The sequence below is a fragment of the Gavialis gangeticus genome, unplaced genomic scaffold (genome assembly GCF_001723915.1).
Source record: "Gavialis gangeticus isolate Ggan-Ray unplaced genomic scaffold, GavGan_comp1, whole genome shotgun sequence".
NCBI lineage: Eukaryota > Metazoa > Chordata > Crocodylia > Gavialidae > Gavialis > Gavialis gangeticus.
In genome coordinates this window covers 98,821,994-98,846,302 of record NW_017729025.1, presented here as the reverse complement: position 1 = coordinate 98,846,302, position 24,309 = coordinate 98,821,994, and the positions used below count along the sequence as shown (strand labels likewise).

Sequence of the window (24,309 nt, the reverse complement as noted above, 5' to 3'; positions counted from 1 at the left end):
TTCTGTTTTAGTCCTCAAAAAAACTGATGGCTGTAGGGGGTTTTTTCCGCCCTGGATTCTTTTGGAGCCGGATAAAGGTTCCATAGCAGCTGTAGTCGCCCAACCTTGGGGATCTTTGGCATAGGCAAGGCAGCCTGCTGGGAACTAGATAAAAGAGGCACTGGGAAATACGGGGACAGAAAGGGCCTGGGGAAATACCAGGGACAGGGAATGGGGAGCAGAGCCTTGCTATTGCCAACGGCCAGTCAGGAGGCTTCCCAGCTTTCCAAGGGCAGAAGCAGCAAGTCCCTCAGGCAGATCAGCTTTCCCAGTCTCCTTCTGCCTGCTCCTGGTTTGAAGTTGGAGGTGGGGATTGTACTTTTCATGTTCCCACATCCAGCCTGAGCCCTCTACACTTGTTGACACTTATTAAAGGGGTTCCACCACTTCAGGAGAGATTACTTCAGAGAAATTGAAATGAGAGGCCTAATCTGGCAGTCACCTACCGTGAAATATGAGATGGGCCCCTCTTAGGGTCACTGAGAGATTAGGCCTGTGGTGCTGGTAGACCCCAGCTCTCTTCTCCAACTTGAATGTACGCTGTGGTTGCACATAGCCTATAGAGCCTGAGAAGGGGCTACAAGGAAGGCCCTGGTCTATGGAGAAATTCCTAAGGTCATACTTTGAGGTCTCTGCACCTGCCTTGTTCATCTGGGACTGATCCTCTCACAGTCACCTTTGTTCAGTGCTGTCTCCCAAAAGTTAACATGCAGTCCCCTTCTCACTCAACAGGGTGGATGTGAGCTGGTGGTCATTACCTTTGGCTGCTGCTTCTGTTCTCTCTCTTGGGTTCCTTCCTCCTAGAAATCAACGCTTTTCTTGTTTGTAAATCTTTCCACCCAAGAACACCCAGCTGTTCCCTCAGGCAAGAAGGGGCTGCCCTTTTTGGTGAATAAGTAGTGTTTTACAGTCAGAGCTAGCAGGATCTCCCTATCCTCCTGTTTACTTCCATTTATCCCCTCCCCACCCACCCCTGTCTTCACCCCCCTTCACTTAGGAGTTGAATTCCCTTTCTGCTGATACTTACAGCAACCTGAAAGGCCACAGTCCTGGTCTCCTGCCCTGGGTCAAGGGAGTTGAGAGGGTGGCACTTCAACCAGGCTGAATTCCCAAAGGAAGATGCACAGGATTGGGAGGTTGGGGAACACCTGCTGGCACCCACTAACTTGCTCCTGCCTACTTCAGTTTTGAGGATATCTGGATGAAAGGGGCTAAGTTGTTGGAAGATCCTAGTAAAGGAGGAGCTTGTGGGACGCAGAGGGTCCTGCTCTCTGCACAGCTGGCCAAATGACTAAACTTGGATCACTTCATTTACCCCTCCTTATGAAACCAGGAGGACACACTCCTCCTTCCTCCATGAACCTCTGTAATCATAATTGGCTCCTACTTTGACACCCTAGGAAGGACCTAGACACCCTCTGGCAGGCTCAAGTCAAGCACTAGGGCTGAGAGAGACCATAGCAATAGGTTCTCCTCTTAGTCAGCTGCCCTCCCCTGCCCTGCCCAGATAGTCCCAATACAAGGAAGGTTTAGGTCACCATTTCTGCTATTCCTTGCAGGACACACACGTTTCCAGGTCACCATTTTCCAGACACTGCCTTGCACAGCAACTGATCAGGGCTATGGGATGAGTAGAAAGGGAGGTGTGTCATTCCAAGACGGAGCAAATTAAACCTTCAGCCCTGGGCCACCTCAAACCCCAGGGAAGAGTGACCCATCCTCCCTGTGCCCCACTCTTAATCCCTGTCCTCATCACCTCCAGAACCTAATACCACCAAGCACACCTGAAACCACACAGCCCCAGATAACACCCCCCCCTACCCCACCACTGTAATTTTGTAAAACCTTTATTTCTGTTCCCTTCCACTAGCCTCATGTTCCCCTTCTCACACTTGCCCGATGTCTCTCCTGGGTCCTCCCTGCCACCCCCTGTCCCTCCAGATTACAGGGTTCCCTCTCTCTGCTGACTTCTTTCTTGTCTTTCTCCCTTCCCCTGTGCAGGATGCAGGTCCGTGGGCTTCTCCTCGTCATGGTGCTGATCATCATAGCTGCAACCTCTGAGGCTGGTAAAAACAAGAAAGGTGAGGGGCAAACTCATGGGTGCTCAGGGTATGGGGACCCTGCCCTGACCCTCTACTTGGGGTGGCAACAGGGCAGGCGGGGGACCCTTGTCCATGCTGGTCTCCATTCTCACAGTGTTGGCCTTCTCCCTCCTATATCTTGCAGACAAGGTGAAGAAGAATGGCTCTGAGTGTGAGGAGTGGCAGTGGGGGTCCTGTGTCCCTAACAGCAAAGACTGCGGTTTAGGCTACCGTGAGGGGACCTGCAAGGAGGAGACCAAGAGAGTCAAGTGCAAGATCCCTTGCAACTGGAAGAAAGAGTTTGGAGGTGCGTGTATGGCCTCATCCCAAAAGAATTGCCTGGCTTGGGGGACAGCCAAGCACCACCAGCTTCCCCTCACCATACAAAATGAGTAGGACTTCTGTGACTGTCATGTCTGTTACCTGTTTCAGAGGGCTATGGAGGCAGCTGCCAGGAGCCCACCCAGGTTCCATACAGGGCCTGATTCTTCACTGCCTTGTGCCTGTTGTCATGGTTCCTTTGTGTTGTGGAGACAACCTGTCCCAGTACAACATGGTCTGGCCCTGCTATTCCAGTCACAACAGGACTGCATGCTGAGACGTCTGTTAAGGACGAGAGTGGCTGTAGGGGGCCCTATGGGTTCCCTGATTTCAGCATGTTTCCTGTGAGGTCAGCTCTGTCCTTTGCAAAGGGAGCAAAGCAGTTTGTCGTAGGATTAGTGGGACAAGGGGGGATTGGACTAAATGCCCTACAAATGTCCCTTCCAGTCCTACTTTGCTATGAAGTGAAAGGCTAGATTCCAGTCAAATTAGTGCTCCAGCAGCAGTTGTCGTTGTTGAGCTCTGAGTTGTCTAGAAAAAGGGGGGAGAGGAGGGTGGTGCTCACAGCCAGTGTGTAGTCATACACAAATATTTGGGAGAGAGCTCCGTATGAAATGGGAGTGAAATGAGTGGAAACTCACTCTGGCTGCGGGGTTATGTTGGTCTCTATTTGGGAAGGTTCCTGCTAGAAAGGTTCTGCAAGTCACGGTGGTGCCTTGGTGATGTTTGGGGGTGAATTGCATTAGGTGAGATCTTGCTCATGTCCTCTGAAGCAGGAGATTGTTCACTAGGCTGGACAGACTGATGGTCCATAGTGGAAAAGTAGAACAGGCACCACACAGCCTGCCTTTTGCCTCAGTGTCACACGGCTGAGCTTTGCTTTGCTTAGCTTTATGCTCTCCTTTGCTGGAAGCTCTGCTACCCTTCCTGCAGGTCATGTCTGGGAGCACCTTGGGCTATCCCCTCTGCCAGGCCACCCCTGAAACCATGCTGGTTGGTGCTGCCCTCAAGGCTTCATGTTAGGGTGGCTTGCCTTTGCCCTCCAGTATATAGTGGTGCCTCACTGTCTGGGCACTGGGCCTTCTGAGTGGCTTGTTTGCTGAGAAGTGTACCGGGCCCACTGGAAGGAGAGTCCATGCTGTACAGATACTAGCAGGACCCACCTTCCCGTGTGTGTGTGCAAGGTGGCAGTGCCAGCATCCCATACTGATAGCAGCCTTTAACAACCTGAAGGATGGCTGCAAACAGATGGAGCTAAACCATTCTCAGTAGTGACAGATGAGATGACAAAACAAAGAGCAATGGTCTCAAGCTGCAACAAAGCAAGTTTAAGTTGGGTATTAGGAAAAACTCTCACTAGGAGGGTGGTGAAGTATTGGAACAGGTTACCTACAGAGGTGATGGAATCTCCATCCTTGGAGGTTTTTAAAGCCTGGCTCAGCAAAGCCCTGACTGAAATGATTTAGTTGGGGATGGTCCTTCTTTGAGCAGGGAGTTGCCCTAGATGACCTTCTGAGGTCTCTTCCAAGCCTAATTTTCTAGGATTCTGTGTTGCAGTATACCTGGGCTTATATCTCTGGGCACCAGAAGAGGCAGTGTAGCTGCTGACCAGGGGATCACAAGTGCAGCGCAGATCAGTCTGATATAGTAAAGTAAATTCTGCTTGCCTGCCACTACAGATACTGTGCCCAGGACTCCTGGGGGCTGGCATTTAACTTGGGCACTGTCTAATGAGCCTCACCTCTCTTCCAGCTGACTGCAAGTACAAGTTTGAGAACTGGACTGGATGTAATGTTCAAACAGGCTTCAAAACCCGCTCTGGCACCCTGAAGAAAGCCCTGTACAATGCCCAGTGCCAGGACACCATCCTCGTGACCAAACCCTGCTCTCCCAAGATCAAGTCAAAATCCAAAGGTCAGTCCCTGACCCTCCATGGTCCTTATCTTGTGTTACTGTAGGAACAGTTGTGGAGTAACCATCCCCACCTGGTGGTGCAAACCTGGTAGGTCTCCCAGGCTAAGCTGGGTCCATCTGGGTTGCATGTGTAAGGAAAGCCTTCAGGCTGCTGGGTGGTGCTGGTGATACAACAAGGCATGCCTTTCCCTCTGGCTCAGGGCTGAGACAATGTCCTGCCAGGGTTGTGAAGCACCCTGCAGCTGCAAGGGACATCTTTTGGAGGGAACAAAATACCAGGCCCAGGTACCTTTGCTAAGATCCCTGGTTCTTTCACAAGAGTCAGACTGCTGGCTCTGTTTCCCAGTCACATTCCTATTTGAAGAATTGCATTCCAGAGGCCTGCAGTTTCTATTGGTTATGGGAGTCCCTAGTGAAATCCAGACCAAGATTTTTCCCCCTCCTCTCCTCTACTTTAAGTGGGCTGTTGCATTGCTCAGCATCCTGTGTGGCATGTAAAGCTTGTGAGATGCTTGGGATCCTTCAAAGTGAAGGGCCCTGATCCAAACCTATCGCTGGTCATTTAGAGGAGTTGCCATACAGTTCGTTTATGCCAGTGGAGTTTCAGCTACCACCATGAACAGCCAACTGTGTTTGCTTTACCCTGGTGAGTGCAGGACAGTTGGTGAGGAGAACACCAAGGAGACATTTCCCTCCTCAATGCCTGGGGAGTCCTTGCCCTGATCACAGCCAGTCATTAGACATTCTTTTCCCTTCCTCTTGCCCTTCCAGTCCTTCTGTCTATTTTGCACCCTCAGAAGGCAGCTGAGTTTAATGCAAATATAATGGCACCTGTTATGATGAAGGGAAAAAGGTCTAGATGAGCTGCCAACAGGAGGTCATGCTGCATGGGACCATGGGAATGGCAAGTGTGGAACTCACTAAATAGACACTTGCGTGGCAACAGCACAGATGGACAAGGTTCCTGCCCCCCCAGCCCTGGCTGTATTCACTGTCAGTGCTTGGCCTGTAAATTTCTTCAGTTAAAACCCAAGTCATGCAGTTGCTCGGTACCAAATGAGCCACAGCCACACTGAACTGACCACTTCAGATACCAAGCCAAGGTGTGTAGGAGGTGGGGCTTCCGAAAATGCTAACTCTTATTGTTTTATTTCTTCCAAACAGCCAGGAAAGGAAAGGGGAAGGACTAGAGGGGAGGAGACCTTCCCCCTAACCCCTGGACATGGTGCCTGAACCTGTTTGGACACATCACTTGGAGCTGCAGCCTGGTCCCCCCGCTTGGCGATGTTCTGCCAAATTCCATTCTTCCTCCTTAACCAAGATGCCTTTTCTAATCACTAGTTTTGTAGAGAGCAAATCCACCCCTTCCTGTCAGAGGTGCTGTCTCTTTTCCCTGTACCCTCCCTCTGCCACTATCTGGCATGTCCTGTCCTGCTCTTGTTCTCAGATACTCGGTGTGATGTGTGGGGTGCTCTGGGCTGGTAATGGCTGGAGCCTTTTGCATTTTGGGCCTGTCTTTGAAGCCAAGTGGCTGTTGGCCTTGCCCTGGCGAACTTGGGAGCCTTATGACTCATCTGATTGACAGTGGTGCTTTCAGGAAACAGAAAAACTAAACCTTGACAAGTAAACCAGGTGGAAGGGGTGGGCATGCAAGGAGCCCCGACACCTCTGGACTTTCACCAAAGGGCTCACATGCAATGGGAAGACCTGGAGCCATTGCTGCCTTGTTTCTGGTTTCCTTGACTTTGCAAGAGGTCACGTCTGCGTGCTGCCTGTGGTCCTCTGTGCATTCAGTCCTCCTTCACCCCCCAGCCCAGGTTCCTCTGAAGATATCTCTTTCAGATATGGCCTCTTCATTCAGGGTGACCCCTTCCTGCTGCCTGGCTTGCCACCAGCAGCTGACTGGGTTTCCTGCAGCAACCAAGGGAAAAAAAATCTCCCCCAAGTTAATGGGCATTTCCCTTTTCTCCCTTTTTCTCTTCCCATTCCTTCTGAGCTGTCTGTGTTGGAGCACTGCAGCCTCTCCTTGCTTTATGCTCTCACACCGGTGCTGGGCAAGTCCTCACCGCTTTGGGAAAATTGTTTTTTTTCTTTTCCAATAAAAGTCTTTTAAAAAAATACAGTGCCAAGTCTTCCTCTTGTTCTGGAGGTCAGAAGGAAAGCTAGGGGAGGCTGTGACATACCTGCTCTAATGAGGTGACTGCTAGATCATTCCAGGGACTGCTCTGTACCCCCAGAGGCTTACTCTGGGTAGCCAGTTTGGCCAGGACTTTAGGCACTACTCTGCTTTCCATCTGGATTGGAAGAAGGCTTAAAAGGGAGTTAGGTAGCCAGTTCCTGAGACTGGAAGCTTAGGTTTAGGTCCCAGGGAAATTTGTGGTCCAAGATCTAGGCACCAAGTGAATATAAGCACTTAACAGGTTTTGTGGCAGCTGCAGCAGGAGTTTCTGGATCATATTTTTAGACTTGGCTGTCTAATTCCACCTCAATCCAAATGTTTAGGCTTCTAAAATGCATCCCTGGATCTTGGTCCAAATTCCTATGAGAAAGTAAAGCTGTGCCAGGGGCAGGCACCAAAAGTAGGGAATCGCCAAGGGAGGTAGCCTTGGGGAAGAGGTTGCTGTGTGCCACCAAGGGTTTTGTATTGAAGAAGCTGCTTCCTGGCTTGGTTCAATATCAGAGCACACCTCTTACCCCACCACCAGGCATGTGCCCGAAGATGCATGTGGACAAGTGCTGTCTAAGCTGTGTGCAAAGGATAGAAGTGTGCAGACTGCTGCTGGCTCTGCCAGCTGGAGCTGGTTGGGGAAGAAGGTCCAGGATGAAGTCTGTTTTCCCATAGGTACATGGGAATTGACCTGCTTTTCCTTTGCCTCTACTCTGCAACTTGGCTGGTTTCCAGTACTGGTGTCCCATCTTCCTAGGCCTGTGTACTTCAGTTCTGGCACTGGAGATGCCGTAGATGTGGGGACAAAACCACTGCCTGTGGGGAAGCCCACCATTGCTCAGGCCCAGGCTTCCACAGGCACTGGGAGTCTCATGTAGATGGGAACTCTGGCCTGGCATTGGAAAAAATGCCATTCCCTGCATTAGGCAATACCTCATAGCCAGAGACTGCAGTGAGCAGGGGTGTGGGGCCACACCGTGGGGAAGCCACAGCTATTCCGGCCTTCACTCCCAACCAGACTGGAAAAAACAACACCTTAAAGGAAGTGACTGGAAAACCAGGGTCCAGTTTGGTCCAGTGGATGCAGAAAGCCACAGCTTCCAAGTCTAGTTGAGTGAGACCCTGCTGTGGTGATTCTGTCCTGCAGGACTTGAGGCTGGGTGAGGACCATCAGGGAGCTGGGTCACCAACAACAGAATAATGAGAGTATGTCAGCTCCTGAGGAAATTTCAAGTGGCTACAAAGCTCCTGGGAGAACAGGAATGCCCCTGGGGAATTCGATGTTGGCCCCCACCTGATAAGGCAGAGAGTCCTGCTTAGGCAAGGGCCCAGCACAGCTGCTTGAGAGAAGGGCACAAGGCAGAAGGAGCGTCTGGACAGCCTTACAGACTCTGTGGTCCCTTTGGCCCCATAGCAGGTTGAGACCTGCAAGACCTAGGAAAGAAGGCTGCCACCTCTTCTCCATGTCAGTTAAATGTCCCCTTCAGATGCCCAGCAAGCTGCCAGCCTGTCCCTTGGCAGAATCCCGATGCTGTATTGGCACTTACCTGAGGGGGCAGGTGAGCTAGATGCTACCAGCATCTTCCAGCTGTTCCCAGAGCTGCCTCTAGCCCCTGCTCCCTCAGAAGGAGTGGAGGGAAGCCTGCTCCCCCAGGGTCGTTCTGTTATTCTCTCTGCTTTTGCTTCCCTAAACACCACTGTACAGCAAGGCAGCAAGAGAAGTAGGTGAGGAAAGCCAGTGTGGGGGGAGCAGGAGAGATGCTGGCACCAATGCACAGCTGGGAACTGTAACAGAGAAAGTTCCCTTCTCAGTAGCACGTTTTTGAACTCTGCCCCGCAGCTTCTCCACAATGCCAGCCCTGCATGGGTCTGGTAGCAATTACTGTGCCCCTGGCAGGCAACATGGGCAATCAGACAGTGTTCACTGGAGCCTCTAGTCCTAGGCCAAACTAATGGCCCCCATGCGGTTAAGGCTGAGGGCAGGCAGCGTGCCCAGTAACTCTAGACAGCAAAGCCTCAAAGGCACTCCCAGAATTTTCTTGAAGCTGCCCAAGGCCCTCCCCAAAGCCACCCTCCCCTTCCAGGGAGAGCAGCCCAGCCCTGGGCTCCTGAGCACTCTGGAATGCCTCAGCTAATGCAAGGTAATTGTTACCAGACCAGCACACAACAGGAATGTCTGAAGCCAGACCAAGAGCAATGAAAAGCCTCTTAGGCACAGACTGAGCAGAACAGCTTCTATCCAGAGCAGACAGAATAGTTGCTATTCCTCAGCCAACCCTCCCCCGTTTCTTCCCCTACCTGCAAGCCCTGCTCTATGCCATGGGATCCTTTTTGTGTCTCTGAGCCCAGGCCTGCATGGCCCAGGTTCTGAGACTATAATACTCCAGAAGAATCCTGCTCTCAAGCCCCTGAAACAAACAGGAGAGGTCATACAGAACTGGAGCATCTTGCTTTCATTTGCCTTGAAGCAGCTTATCCCTTTCCCAGGTGAGCCATCCAGCCAACAGTTACACCCAGGTGAAGAATACTGGGACTCCAACCAGAATCCAAATGCAAAGCCTTCCTCAAATGAGTGTGAAGCAGCACCAAGGAGTTGCTATGCACCATGGCATAGGTGGTTTGGTCTAGTGCTTGGACACCTGAAATATGGGTGCAGTCCAAATCAGCTCCCAGGGAGCTGGGAGTCCACAAGAGTCTAGCATCAGAACTAGACTTGGAAGCTGTAGCCAAAGTCAGGACAGGTCAGGCTCAGAAGCTGAAGCTGGAGACAAGGCAAGCCAAGGGTTACCTAGGGTTAGAAGCTGAAAGCCAAAGCCAAAGGTAGAGCCAGAATCAAAGCAGAGAACTAGAATCAGGAGATATTAAGGGTCTTACCAGGATCAGAAACCAGTCACAGCCAGGAAGCAAGCCAGGAAGCCAGCAAAGAAGCACATGGACAGTCAGGAGCAAGAATTTTCACTTTTGCCTAAACAAGGAGACTGGACTGGGTCTGGCATTTAAGAGCTGGCATAGGTGGGGCCTGTGGCCTCAGGGGATCTGCTTCCCTGCTCACTCAGTCCAGCTGGGACCAGGGCACTGAACTGGGCTTGCAGGTGATGCTTGCTATGGGGATGACTGGCCCTGATCTCTTGGCTGGGACTGGCTGGATCAGAAGTGTAAACACTGGTGGTGCCATGAAGGGGAGAGTGTTTAAGGAGGAGCCAGTGGAGGAACTGCAGGGAGCAGAAAGGTGGGAAAGGCCAGCTGTGTCCTCACCACCAAGGGGTGTAATATAACACAGCTACCAGTCTCTATCAGCCAGCACGGGGTGCTATAGAGGGCAAGAGAAAACACTAGGGTAAGACAAGTCTGTTCCAGCCAGTGGGTGCTGGGGCAAAAGGTAAAGCCTTCTCCATAGCATCCAGGTTTTGTAGCCATACCCTCCTTCAGCATGAATGCCTGCTGAGCCCCCTGTACCAGAGCTCCCTGCCCATGGCTGCCCCCCAAGTCAGGGAAGCACATCGTCTCTGCCAGGGTTTCATAAACACCCAGCAGCAGCAGCAGCTGCTTGTTGCAGGCTTTGCCAGAGAGGCTAGTGGTCACCTAGGCAGTGACCCCTGACACAGGGTGCATGCAGAGGATGGACTCTGGAGCCAGGTCTGTGGGAATGAGTTAACCACTGGAAGGCCCTTGGCTTCTCATTTGGTTCCTTTATTCATTGAAGTGGGTTCCACTGTAATTGTAATAATTAAAAAATGCAAGGCATTTGGGTAACACTATGCAAATTATCCTAAAGGCAGTGGCAGTGAGGCTGATGCCATAGCAGGGCTAAGGAGCAGCCCTTGTCTCAGTTGCACAGCATCCCCTGGGACGGACATGGGGATGCCACGTGCAGAGAGTGACCCTTCCCAGCTCTCTATGGAGATGACTGCAGGGATCATCCCTGCCCCTCATCAGCCTAGGCCATGATCTGCACCTGCCACAGCTGTGCCTACCTGTGCCAGAGTGGTGCTTAGGATGCGTGACTTTGGGAGAAGCTGAGCAATGGCATTAATTGGGTTGGTCTGTATATACAACTATGCTGGGGTTTGGGCTGCACATTTACAATGAACCCCACATGCTGAGGACTCCATAACAACACTGACAAGAGAGTTACACCCATTTACAAAGCTCAGCAGCTTTATCACACCCCTAGGCTCTGGCCTGCACCTGAAGCTGGAGCTAGTGGGGAGGTCCAGGATGTCATTCCTCCCTCCCCGCTCCTCCAGAACCCACACTCTGGGAACTTACAGCCGGAGTCCAGAGACCAGTGGGTGAAATGTCCCTCCCCCACCCACTGGGAGTCAGGGGAGCACACTCTCTGGCCCTGTGGACCTTGCAGGAGCCCCAGCCTTGTAGGGAGCTATAGGGTCAGTTTGTCACTCCCTTCAAGGTCATCCTCAGCTCCAGCAGCAGAGCCTTACCCATCTCCAGACTGCTCTCTGCACACCACTGTACTCTGAGCAGGGCATCAGCTCCCTGTTCCCCCAAGGACAGTTATTTTTAACATTGCCACATGGTTCTCAGAGGTCACATTCCCTCAGGGCTGCAGAAAGAACTATCTCGCGCTGACACTTTTTCCCCTGCGCAGTATTAGGTTCTGGTGTTTCTTAGGGCGACACTGGGGTTTTACCCTTATCTGCTAGACACAAGAGTCTCGTTCCATGCCTCCGGCGAGGATGGGGATGGAACTCGCAGAGGAATACTGAGGTTGAAGCTCAGGAAAAGCTTCCAGGCAAGCTGCTGTATCAGGCTGTGGCATCGTCTCCCCAAAAGGAAGGATGTGGGGGTGCTACTCCTCCCCTTGGGACTTCTAAAAATGCTAGAGATGACATGATAGGGACGAGTCCTGCCCTGGCCCCCAGGAGGGGGTCTGAATGATCCAATATCTTCCATGAGCACATCCATGTCAAGCTGGTCCAAAAATGAATCAGCTGACACCTTGGGACAACCACCTTGTGTGGCTGACCTGTGTTCCTTGTTGTCTTCAGTGTTATATAGGTTAAGAGCATGCTGAAAATCTCCTGACATCCCTCCACACTTACAAGCATTGTAAAGCCATCAGGATAGTCAGTCAGCGAAAGAAGGGACTTGCTCTTACCTCACACCTTATTGCACAGAGACATCTCACCCTGCACACAGGCATAATCCGCAGGAAATACATGTAGGTTTTAGAGTGACATCAAGAACTGATGCTAGTTTAGCCAACATCTCAAGAGCAGCAAGCTGCAAAGGTTGGAGGTAATTTTGGTGCCTCCTTATAATGTCCTGCCTCTGGCTTTGCCTCTTTAGGATCTGGGGCTGTGGCAGAAAACCAGGTGCTGTTTGATTGGTGAATGTCTATGGGCTCTTCAGGCTCTCCCACAGGATGAGAATGATCCAGGAGCTGCATCTAGCATCTGCCTTGGATCTTCTCTAGCACTGGGTGAAGGGCATCATCTGGAGTCTTTAAACAGTCTGCATTGTTCTGAGTGGTGAGCGGAGAACCCTCTAAACAAAGAGGCAAAGGAGAATATATTTATAACTCTGCCAAGTGGACCCTGAGTGCCAGCTTACCTAGCTGTGCCAATGTTCCTGTACTGGCACATGAGAAGGTGCTTAAAGGTTTTCTTGAAAGTGGCATTGCAGAGGGCATAACAGGCTGGATTGATGGTGCTGTTGACATAACAGAGCCAGTACCCAATGGACCACACAGTTTCTGGTACGCAGGTCTCACAGAAGGTATTAATCAGGACCATCACGTTGTAGGGAGTCCATGTGAGGATGAAGGCCAACAGGATAGCAAATATAGTCCTGGTGACTTTCTTCTCCCGGGCTGCCATCTGGCGCTTCTTCCGCACCTGACTCCTGGCAATGCTGGCGAACTTCCTAGCCACGTTGGCCGGCCGGGAATTTGACAGCGTGTTCTGGTCAGAGGCTCCTGACTTAGCTGGGACAATCTCAATGGCTGTGACACATTCACTACCAGTTTGACTGGTGACTATCTTAATCTTAGACCACTTGGAAGCTGGGTTAACTCGTGGGTGGGCAGGGCTGTGCCCTTGCCCAGCTGGCAAAATTTCCAGCACTGGCTTTTCCTTTGTGGTCTGAGTGATACTGACTGTGCTGGACTCATTAGAGGTCTCCTTCTCCTCCTGTTGGCCTGTAGGCTCTGTCTGCACTGAGGGCTGATCATCTACTTTCCCATTTCTTACCTCTTCCTTCACCTCTATCGCCTTCTTGGGAGAACTGCTATTCTGCTTGATCAGAGGACTCTTAAAGAAGCTGAGTGGCTTGGTTTTTTTCTCTTTCTTGCTCTCTGGTTTATGCCTCCTTATCCTGCTCCTGCTGGCCAGTGAGATATGGATGTACAGTACAGTCATGATGACCACAGGGAGGTAGAAAGCAGCAATGGCTGTCCCAAAGGTCACAGCTGGGTTGGACAGGAACTGGATGTAGCATTCCCGCTCCGGGACCGTCCTCTTCCCAACAATGAACTGCCAGAACAAGATAGCAGGCGCCCAGAGAACAAAGGACAATATCCAAGCTGCTGCAATCATCAATCCTGCCATCTTGGTGGTCCTCCTAGCTGGGTAGGTCAGGGGTTTGGTGACACAGAAGTATCGGTCAAAGCTAATGATGAGTAGGTTCATGACAGAGGCATTGCTCACCACATAGTCCAGTGCCAGCCAAAGGTCACACACCACGGCCCCCAGAGGCCAATAGCCTTTTATGATATAGACTGTGTAAAGGTTCATGGAGAAGACCCCAATGATCAGATCGGCACAGGCCAGACTGAAGAGGAAGTAGTTGTTCACAGTCTGAAGCTGACGATTCACTTTGATGGACAGCATGACGAGGATGTTCCCCACCACCGTGACCAGGCTGAGAGAGCCGGTTACGGTAGCAATGAATATCAGCTCCACAGTCTTGTACTGGTTGGAGGGATACTGGATGGCCACCTCAGATCGGTTGCCATTGGTAAAGTTGTCATATGTAAGATTAGCCATCTTCATCTGCCAGGGCTGAGCAGAGATATTATGCATGGAGTCTGCAGATGGGGAAAAGACAGAAGAGAAAAATATTGTAAGTAGGCGTTCATCTCTTGTCCCTTGTCCTTGCCTTTGCAGCTCTGGGATTGTGGGCTGCTTGTGCTTAGTTTCCCCAGTCTTTAACAATATTTCTATTTGTGTGATGTCTCTGGCTTCGTAAAAGTTTTCCACTCTTCCTCCTTATCCCTTTCTCCCTAATTTGTTCAGTCCCGTTCTCCCCATTCCATTCTTGCCTGGCTCCACCATGTTATCTTTTTTTAGTCCTGAATTTTAGCCTTTTTAAATATTTGAGGGACGCTGGCAGAGCTGCATGTAAGGTGTCCAGGGTTGGAGTATTAGGGAGGCAGGGACAGAGGCAGCACTTCAGGTCAGGACAGAGTCATGTCAGTATGACACCTTGCCCTTCACAGACCTTTCTTCTGAATTCAATATTAATGAGCAGAGGAAATGGTGGTGTTTACAACAACAGACAAAATTCTACCCACTGACACCTCTACAATTCCAGCAGCTTGACTCGGCTGGTACAAATGGAGCTAGCATCAGAAGAGAGCCCCTCTCCTCTCTTTTTGATGGTGTTTCCTTTTGACATCTCCTACCCAGAGGAATGGGACCAGTTCAGCCCTCCTTTCCTTCCTCCCACACTGCAGACTAGGCCTGCACTTTCTCCCTACAGAAGAAACTCCAAACGAAAAGCAGCTTCCATGAGCTTCTGTCTGGGCATGTAGGGAGCAGCTGGGCAAACAGAGTAACTGCTCAGCCTGAACAGTCGTGTCTCGTTTAACCTCCGCATTTTCCCAGGACAATGTCGTTTTTAGCTAATGCTTGAAAATCTCACTGTCATCCCACTCCTGTCTGCCCCTATAACCCTCATCCCCAGGAGCTAGTTATGACAAGTTTGTAATCAGGGACTGTGAAGCCTTGGAAGCACCTCTCAACCTCATTTTTAATTAGCGCATGAGACTATGGAGAAACACAAAGGCTCAAAGAGACCAGAGAAAAGCCAAGGCAAGGCTGCAGCCAAGAGACCTCAACAGCCCCATGCTCCAGGCTTTTGCTGTGGAAACCCTGCCTTCTGCTGTCCATTCCCTGGATTGTACTGGTTAACTCATACCCTGTACCTGATTCCTTGGGAAGGTGCAGTGGAAAAAGAAGGGTTTGGTGGAGTGGGATGGGAAGACTGCTTCCCCCTTATGGAAAGCCAAAGCAGCAGCCTCAGGTCTTACTTCTGCCCCCTTGTCCATATGAAGCACCATTTTTACCAGCAAAAGGCACTGAGAGTGATGCAAAGTCACAAAGCAATGAAAGCAGCAAGTACCCAGCTCGGTTTCCACTCCTTGCATTATCATTCTACCCAGGCTTTAGTGGGAACCAGGCAATGATCTGACAAAGATCCTCAATTTAGCCATAGCAAAGATCCAACATGGGCAGCCGCTGAGCAGCTTTCTTCTCCATCTCCTCACTGGCCACTGACAGGCCTTAACCTGCTTTTGCTGGGCCCCAGAGTGTGCCATTCCTGTGGCCAGTTTTGGTCCTCTGCCTTGCAGTTAAAAGAGCCAGGGGCCCAGCTAGGGTTGTGGTGGTTTGTGACAGAGGCACTTGTTCTCAGTAGCAGACTGAGCCCCAGATTCATTCTGCAGCTACCCAGTGGGCAAGGTTTTCATTTTCCAGCCACCCAGACCAGGTCTGAATCAGAGCCTAAAGATAAGAGTCTCCATGCACCATGTCTCCATGTTCTGCTCGTTGGATGACAAAGTTCCCACCTCTTCCCCCAGTAACTGCCTGCCTTCATGTCTCTATTGCATTTCACAGAGCAATGCCTTACTTTAAACCTCTGCACCTTGGCTGTTCACACCTTGAGCCACCCATCCTTACAAGACAATGGATTGACCAGCAGGTGTGTCTCATGGGTCAGTGGATCAGTAAGACCCCCAGAGGTAAGTAATCTGTAAAAGTCAAAAGTCAACAAGAAAGTCAAAGCACCTAGTCAAACCTGATGCACAGTCAGGAGAAACTCCCCAGCTTATCCTACAGCTGCACCAATTCCTCACACAACACCCAAAGGAGCACAAGACAGGGCCTTCAGTTTAACTGCTCGCAGGGTGGGCTCTGTGGCCATTGCCCTGAGAGGTTCTGTGTTCCTAGCAGCACGGCTGGGAGGTGACCGCACTGATCAACCTTATGGGCTCAAGGCTAGAGGAGTATCTGCATGGCAGGTCGTGCTCACTACTGTGTCATAGTTTCTCTGGTGACATCAGAGGCTGGAGAAAATGGAACGGTTCCAGCTCAGAGCCACCAGCCTCTCCAGCCTCATGGGATGGGGCCTCCTCTGATGGGACCTTTGCAGTTCTTTAGGGACAGAATGCCTGTATGGGCTTTACATGTTTCCTCCCGCTCCGGGCAGGGCTGACCACCCTGGGGCTCCCAACCTCTTTAGGTGTTTCTGGCAGTTAGGGCACTGCCCACCTGGGCATGTTACTCAGAACAGTGATGTCCAGTAGAGGAGGGAGGGTGAAGCAGATTCAGGGCTCACATTGCCCAGATGACTGAATGGGCCCAGGTTGTACAGCCCGGCTACCTGTAAAAAGCTGAATGGCTTGGGGCCAGTTCCACAATTGCAGTGAACATGAAAACTGGATGACAGTGTATGCATCACACCCTCAGTAGTGTCCTGATGTCATGCAACTGGTTAAGTATGTTTAGGTCAGATGTCAGCAGGCCTTAAGTAACCAGCTTTCTCGGAGCAAATTTTATGACAGCCCATGGCTACCTCCCAGACTGGAAACAGCTCAGCCATGTTCCCAGAGTGCCAGACAACACTGCACTGAGTCCTTTCTTCAGACCCAGCAAGACATCGCTTGTATGCAACTGGGACCAATTCTGCAAATTTGGAACGAGAGTCCTATTTCAGGAAGTACTTGGGAAATGCTGAGGCACAGCCCTGAAATTTGGGGCTGTCCTGGAAAATTTGGAGTGGGTGGCTGTTTTGCATAGGCCTTCATGACTTATCTACAGACCCAGACAAAATAGTAGAGTCTCTCGTACGGCCTTGCATCCTGGAAAGGCTTGTGCTAGGTGGCTAGACAGAACTCACCTGGGTCTCTGTCAGCAAATTGCTCCTTCTGAAGAGCAAGACCTGGGGAAGAGAAAACAGCAGGCTTCTGGTCAGGTACAGTAATGAGAGCATAACCTGCGGCAATGGGAAAGCCCAGGGCCCCACAGCGCATTCTAGCTCTGTAAAGCTGGGTGCATCCAGCCTCTCCTGTCAAGCAAGCGCTCCTAGCCTGCACTTTCACCCACTTTCTCAGGAAGGTTTGCAGCCCGCACTGAGCTCCATGAGGCCCTGGCTAAACTGTTTTTAGTCCCCAATCTAGCTGGTTTAAAGCTAGCTCAGATGTGTTTATTCAACCCTCCAGCCACAGCATCAGCAGCAGTGCTGACTTACACTAAATTGTCCAAGTTAAGAAAAGTCCAGCTGAGCCTCTTACATAAATTGTTTATAAAAAGCAGCAAAAGCTGAAGACAGAAAGGCTGGATTAGCCCAAACAAACAGCTCCAGTGATACCACCCAAGGGCAACAATGAAATAATATGTGATAAACAAAAGGGGAATGGGCCTGGAAATGAACAGACCAGAGCTGGTGTGGTGGAAATTAAATGTAACTGGTGGACAAAATAATGGAGGGAGGGGCTGTTTTTCCCTCCTTGAGAATCAAAATGGCTTGAGTACAGGAAGGGGTGAGCTTTACCACCATGGCAGCCAGCCCCATCGTCTCCTGGGACTCCAAACTCTAGCCTGATACTCATGGGCCTTTATCATCCTGATCCTGAGCAATGGTCTGATTAGACTGGGCCAAAGAAAGGAAACCAGATGACAACGGCTACCTTGCCTAAATTGGCTACATCCTGAACACTACCTGAATGTGAGTCTTAGGCTCCTGCCTTTACTCCCTCTTCAGGTTCCCTCATCCTTCCCTACTTTATGTCCTCTCTTCTCCTCTCTGTCTTCTTTCTGTGAGTTAGGCTATCTGTTAAAGACTGTCTTTTTTGCAACTGCTGACCAGAGAAGCAGCTTAGAAGCTGCCCACCAATGGTACAAGTTTGCCAGAACCTGGAAAGTTTAAGACTAAGTGGTGTCATTTTTTCTCCAGCAGCAAAGTTGCAAAAATGGTCAACACCAGTAGCACAAACTGCATTTTCTATCTCTGTCCTGTTTTTGTCCCCTTCTACGTGTTTGTCTTCTTTTGGCTTAACGAAAATGGGATCAGGTTTTAATAACAACAAAAAGTTCAGTGTTCCAGTTACTATTTTCTCCCCAAAGGATAGTTATAGCCACTTTTGATACCATCTAAAATACTCTCAGGTGGCGTTTTTTTATATAAAAAAAAGAAAGATACTCTGTAGCCAAAAGAGAAAGGAATTAAAGGATATTGTTAAAATTAAAGATTTACTTCATACTTCATATCTTAAATGCTTTAACTTTTGTAGTTGCTGTTGGTTTTGTTCTGTGTCTAGTAAAAGATTAAAGTGATTCTAACAGGGATTGTTGCCATGAGTTGAAGCAGGCTGAGATCTCTGTACTCTGAAACCAAACTTTCTCCAAATGCTTAGCATTATACAGTGTCAAAGGTTTATTAACACTTGTACTTTCTAGGCCTGTTTATTTAATCAAAATTAACACAGCATAGTCTAGTGAACCATCCAGATAGAGGCATGACTTGGTAAGCCATGAACAAATACAAGGCTTAATGTACATTGTAGTAATTTATAAGCTTAGAAAATAAGCAATTGTGTTTAATTGGTTTGAGAAACAAGTTTGTTTTAAAATCCTTGTATATGTTAGGCCAAATACATAATACAAACTTCTTAATGTTCTTGCTTCAAACATTGGAGATGTTTTAATTATTTTGTTTGTATAGTTATTCTTGTGTTAACCTTTCAACAAATGCTTTGTTTCTTTGTCTCTCTTATTTTGAGGTTTGTAGGTTTTGTTGGTGAGCTGTAAATGTTCTCTGAAAGGGGCTGAAAGGGAGCAGTGGTAAAAAACTAATGTTTTAAACTATTGCTAAAGCAGACATTTATAAATGCTGCTTTTGTCAGGATGCCAGCTTAATTCTAGGCTGCTGCTGTACTGACTTTGAACAGAGTTTCAAAATCTCCTAAAAGGGAAGTGTGGAATCAATTGTTTTTGTGATTGCTTTGGTTTTGCATCGAGTTATTTGACGTTGTTGTGTTGGGGGTGAAAGACCGCCCAATGCTAAAGTTGCAGGCTAGATTACCATCATAATATGTTTGCATAATGGCCATGTTGGCCTCATAAATGTTGCCAGTGAAACTGTTACCAGACTTAATATTAGACTTAAGGTCAAGTTAGCCCTGAGGCTGCTGTGACCATTAGAGCACCTTAGATACTATAACAACTCTCTTCCACTCTGCTCTGTGTTTGGATGCAGTCATTGTAGACCCAGGCCCTGATCAATCCAGTATGAGATTATTGGAATTGCTTTGCATCATTGGTGATTCTTTGGGCAAAGTGGCTTGGTGGCGCTCATGTCCTCTCCAGGTATGGATGGCCATTGGCTCACAAGGAGCTCATCCACCCTTTGACAGGTCTTGTTTTTAGTCCTGCTGGGTGTCCACACACCCTCCTCACCCAGGCTAGCCCAGGTGGGGGTTCTGAGTTAGTCACCAACAACCTGACTATGGAATACGCTGTACTGGTTTACATGGTACCAGATAGTAAACCAAGAGAGCCCTGGCCTGATAGGGAGACATTAGGTAGTGGCACTGAATTCATAAATGTTTGAGCAAGAATAGTCTGTTCTCTGAAGACAGCGTCTATTGAGCACAGCAATTTGCAATTTCAAGTATGTGACAAAGAACAAAGGAAAAACTCCACCTAAGCTAAGAGCCCAGTAAGACACAGTGAGTGCACCTACACAAGATACTAACTGCATAGTAGCCAAATAACTCTGCGCAGTAGCATGTAATAGCACGGACAGTGCTAATACACCACTGTGCTGTCTTATTAGGCTACTGCACAGTAGTGTCACTAAAAAGGCATTCACCAGCGCTACTACGCAGTAACTCTGGTTACTGCGCATTTATTTAATACTTGGTTATACAAGTACTAAATTAAATGCGCAGTAACCACTGCACATTAATGAATATGTAGATGTGCCCAGTGACAGCACACACAACTCAGCCTAATTTAAAAAGCAACATAATAAGCCAAAAAGACAACAGAAAGCCTTGCATAAGTCTTACATAATCCTGAGAGCAGAGCGTTTCCTTGCAGCCAGCTGTTCAGAAAGTCTTTCTCGGGGACCTTCTTACACCTAAGAACACCAGTGGTCTCCTCCAAAAGACTTTCTGATTACCTGGCTGCAAGGAGAGACTCAGGACTGCATAAGACCTATGCAAGACTTTCTGTTGTCTTTTTGGCTGCGTATGTTTCATGTTAAGTAAGTCGTGTGCACTGTCACTGTCAGGGTTCAAATTACACTCGGACTCTTGTGGGGGTCTGCAGTGGTGGCAGCCAGAAGGAGCCACTGCTGCCACCCCCTGAGCTGCTAAGAAAGGTCTGGGGCAGACCAGGGGCTCTTATCTCTTATGGGGGAGCTTTTAGGAGGCTCTTGTTTCTTATGGGGAGGCTTAGCCCCCTGAACCCCCCATATTTTGAACCCTGGTCACTGTGTTGTATTGGACTGTGTCTTAACTTAGGCAGAGTTTTTCTGTTGTTCTTTGTTGCGTACTTAAAATTGCAAATTGCTGTACTCAATAAACGCTGTCTTCAGAGAATGGACTATTCTTGTTCAAGCACTTATGAATTCAGTGCCACTACCTAACATCTAATATTAAGTCTAGTAACAAAATGAGGGAGCCAGGTCTGTCAGGGATAAAGTATGTATTTTTATTGCCTGTTGAGTCTTACAAATGGCTTGAGGACACAAAAGGGCTTTTAAAAGACATCAAGCTTCGTTTTTAAAAGGTGGCAATATATGTGGGTAAGAATGCTATGTGGCCTAAATATTGATCCGTGCAGCAAGCTCAACAGATAGAAGACAAAACTGTCCTGGGCTTTTTCAAATGTGAGGCTCTTAATGTACAGCCTATAAAAAGGAAGGAAAGGTGGGTGGTTGTGTTGGGGGGGTGGGGGGTGGTCATTGCTTGGTTGTTTGGGGTGGGTGGGATGGATATTAATTTTTTTCTCCTCTTTATCCATCTGGGCATACAACCATAGAAATTATACAAGCTGATATTTTTTTAAAAGCATACCAAAAAATTGAATGGCAGCAGCTTTGGATTTATTTTAGATATAGATACAGAGAGTTGTAAGTTCTTAGCTTGGTTACAGTCTGGGAGGTCTGCTATGTTTGTAACATCTAATCAAACAAGATTTGCAAATCCCAATTTTGAGGTAAGGAATTTGCCAACCTTAAGGAACAGCTAAGTCCTTTTTTTTCCTGATATGATTAAAATGAGAAGAAAAAAAGATTTTGTTTTCTAACAGTAATTTATGAGCTAGCATTATATGCTAAGTGGATGTAGGCCATAAACAGAGGGACTGTTGTATTTTAAGTAGTCCAAGATAACAAAAGGGCAAGTCACCTTGTAGAAAATTGTGTATAAAAAGTCAGCAAAAGTTAATGACAGCAAGATTGATTAGTCCCAACAAAAGGTCTACAGATAGTCCCCATGGGCTGTGGTGAAATCTTGTGTGATAAACAAGAGGAAAATGGACCTGGAAATTTAATGGACCAAAATTGGTGCATTTTGAAATTAGGCCAAATGGGTGGACAAAATAACCAGTGTGTGGGGTGTTGGGATTCTTAAAAAAGAGATTTTAGGGGAGGGGGAGGGAGGAGGAACAAAACTACTAGGGAATGAGTGGATTGGAAAGAGAGAGCTTTATTATCATGGCTGCCACCCCAACATCTCCTGGGGCCCTGTGCTCGGCCTTTCTACCCAGAGCCGAGTAATCCCAGTCAACCTCTCAGGCACTTAAACAAGACTTGGGCAGAACTGAGACACCAGAGCCTCAAAGAGCGATCCAAAATGACTCTGCTCAAAACTAGTCACCCCTACATTCACTGGGTAACTGAAAAGGCCCTTCAGCACCTATACTCCGGCTGCTGTTCATGCTGAGAACTTCTGTTGCAATCCAAGTAATTTTGTACAGGTATTTAAGTCTGCCCAAGTCCCAGCTTCCTCAGACAGGACAGAACTGGCACATAGAACCTATTTAGTGCTGAGACCATGCATGCAACTCAATACAAGATAGTAATGATACATTGCCTTAGTCAACCTAGGACTCCTGACTCCCAAGGCAGTGTCAGAACCACTAGGCTACAGGGTCATACTCCCTTTTGTTTGATCTCCTTCTGGTCCCATGCATCTTGTATTGTTGGCTGCCTGCTGACCCAGGTTCAACGGGAGTCGGGAAGGGCCCTACCCAGCCTAGCCTTATGGCCTGGTGGTTAGAGCACTCTCCTAGGAAGTAGAAGACATAGGATTAAATCTCATCAGGGTGAGGAGGGTCTTGAAATCAGGATTCCTAGTTTCTGGATGAGTGCTTTAACCAGTGAGCTGTTGGGCATAAGGAGTGAGAATCTCTACCCTTTGGTAAAACTCAGCATGAGTTAGGTGTCATTTTGTCCACCTACCAGCAAAGGCTTCTTCAGAGCCTTAGCAAGAGTTTAGGTCAGTGGTTTTTAATCTTTTTTCATTTGCAGGCCCCTAAAAAAGGTCAAATGGAGGTGCAGACCCCTTTGAATTGTAAGTGTGGGTATTCACATACTTTTGATTGATCACAGTCATCTTTCGCAGACCCCTTAGACATAGTCTGCAGACCCCCAGGGGTCTGTGGACCACAGGTTGAAAACCATTGGTTGAGGTGCTTCAGAGCACCAGTTATGAATAGCAGTGGAGCTCAGATGGGAGTCGGATGCTGTGGTGCACATGGGCTGGCCACTACAATTGCTTTTGACCGCACTAGAAACACTAGTGTGAACAGCCAGGCAGCTTGGCAGCTGAAAATAGAGGTGTCTAATAGGGTTTTGTGGCCACTGGTGCAGGGCCAATGAGAATTGCTCTTTGGAGCATAGGTGGCTAAACTATACCTAAGGAGCCAGGCTGAATCTTGCCCTTGGTGGCTAAGGCCTAGATCCTCAAAGGCATTAGGTGCTTCTGCCCTAACAAGGTGCCTAGCTCTCACTAACATCAATGGGAGCTCCTGTAGACGCCTTGACAACTTCTGAAGACCTGGGCCTACTTCACAGCAGTCCCTGATGAACACTTCGCTAAGGTTGGCCAAACTGCAGCCTGCCCAGTCTGACTGAAATTCAGACCCTGCTGGGAGAAATGCCACTCAGGCTCCCCCGACACAGGGGGCACTGGCCAGTATCATCAACACACACAGCTGGGGAGGCACCACACAAGAGACAGGTTTGCAAGCCCGTAAGTGACTTCAGAGCGACTGAGATACATCAGGCAGTCAATGAAGGACAGAGAGAAGGGATGAGCTTCCCTAGCTGTGTTACGCAGAACCCCAGCTTGTTATACAAACCTCGCTCTGGGCTCTGGGACCTGTAGGTCACTCAGCCTGGGTCACACTGTAGTTACAGTTACTTTGTTTGTCCATAGGCAGCTGCAACAGAAAGTTAATGGCGTGGAGAAATCCCTGGTATTTTTAACTCCCTGAGCAGCCCTTGCCCCATTGTCAGGGGAGCCACTTGGTGTCAGCAGAGAGGAGAATGCAGCACTGACAACCTCACTGTGAGCCATCAATAGCCCCATCATGCCCACGTGAATAAGTCAGGGATAAGCTCATTTTCCCCAAGCCCACATGAGAGAACAGATCTGCTCGGTTCCCCTCCCCCCCCCAAGCTGAGTCATTACTGTATATTCAATTTGGGAAATTTTGTAGGGTGACACCAGCAAAAAGCTGAATCTATGGACACTTCTCACTCTGCAAGTCTGAGGATCTGATGGGAAGGAGTGACAGTGAGAGCAACACAGCCAGGCAAGCCAGTCCTGACAAAGCAGACGGATTCTGTCCACCTCGCATCCCAGCCTGGAATAATGTGCCCAAGGTGAGTCTTCCTCCTGGGCCTGCTCTTGGTCACAGACAATGCCTGTGGGCAACAGCTTGGCCGGAGGTAGGAACACCAAGACCCCAGCTCCTCTCACCGCATTTTCAGCCCAGGTCTGTGGAGCCAGGAGAATGAATTACAGTACACAACACTAGACACCCACAGGAGGCTGCCTCACACCAATGGAAACCCATCTAGCCCAAAGGGGTAGTCCCCAAAGATCAAACCCATTTTCTCCTAGGGCCTGGTGCTCAGGCTGCAGGACATGAGCCCTGTGAGTGCAGGTGGGAACCTACAAGAGCAGACGACCTAACCCTGTGGAAACTGCACCAGGCGCAGATCTGGGGGTGGTGGGGAGTGCACTGGTGCGCTTGTATCCCCCTTCTGATTTCTGGCTCAACCAGAGTTTAAAACCAACTGCCTGGCAGTGGTAGCAGCATTTCTAGTGCTAAGGGAGTCACTTGACTTCATGGCTTATTTTGAACTGCCTGATCTCTTCTAAACTCTTCACTAACGACCCTGTCTTCTTGCTAATGTTCTTGATGTTCCACCAATCCAGCTGTTCTTAGTTCTGCACTTCTGCTGTTAGCTGCTCCTGGTAATGAAATTCCTATGTCATGGTCCTGAATTGGTTTGTAACTCATTCCA

At 49.1% G+C, this 24,309-nt stretch overlaps 2 protein-coding genes and 1 long non-coding RNA gene across 4 annotated transcripts in view; 2 read left to right on the top strand and 1 right to left on the bottom strand.

The window, feature by feature from the left end:
- MDK (midkine (neurite growth-promoting factor 2)) overlaps window positions 1-6,281 on the top strand; it is a 13,335-nt gene extending 7,054 nt beyond the window's left edge. The window contains exons 2-5 of the mRNA XM_019519302.1: window positions 2,041-2,120; window positions 2,266-2,427; window positions 4,194-4,355; window positions 5,520-6,281. Coding sequence (XP_019374847.1) covers window positions 2,042-2,120; window positions 2,266-2,427; window positions 4,194-4,355; window positions 5,520-5,545 — 429 coding nt within the window. The 5' untranslated portion in view covers window position 2,041 and the 3' untranslated portion in view covers window positions 5,546-6,281. The remainder of the gene's footprint in view (window positions 1-2,040; window positions 2,121-2,265; window positions 2,428-4,193; window positions 4,356-5,519) is intronic.
- A 3,915-nt stretch (window positions 6,282-10,196) lies between these two features.
- CHRM4 (cholinergic receptor muscarinic 4) lies at window positions 10,197-16,770 on the bottom strand. Its single transcript, XM_019519296.1, has 2 exons — window positions 16,663-16,770; window positions 10,197-13,570 (listed from the first exon to the last, which is right to left on the bottom strand). The coding sequence occupies exon 2, from the start codon at window positions 13,563-13,565 to the stop codon at window positions 12,093-12,095; it is 1,473 nt and encodes a 490-aa protein (XP_019374841.1). The 5' UTR covers window positions 13,566-13,570; window positions 16,663-16,770; the 3' UTR covers window positions 10,197-12,092.
- A 428-nt stretch (window positions 16,771-17,198) lies between these two features.
- LOC109298909 overlaps window positions 17,199-24,309 on the top strand; it is a 58,726-nt gene continuing 51,615 nt past the window's right edge. For both annotated transcript variants that reach the window (XR_002097725.1, XR_002097726.1), the window contains exon 1: window positions 17,199-17,490. This is a non-coding gene — a long non-coding RNA (uncharacterized LOC109298909). The remainder of the gene's footprint in view (window positions 17,491-24,309) is intronic.

Coding starts and splice junctions, on each gene's coding strand:
- CHRM4 (XM_019519296.1), bottom strand. CDS start 13,565: ATGCATAATATCTCTGCTCAGCCCTGGCAGATGAAGATGGCTAATCTT.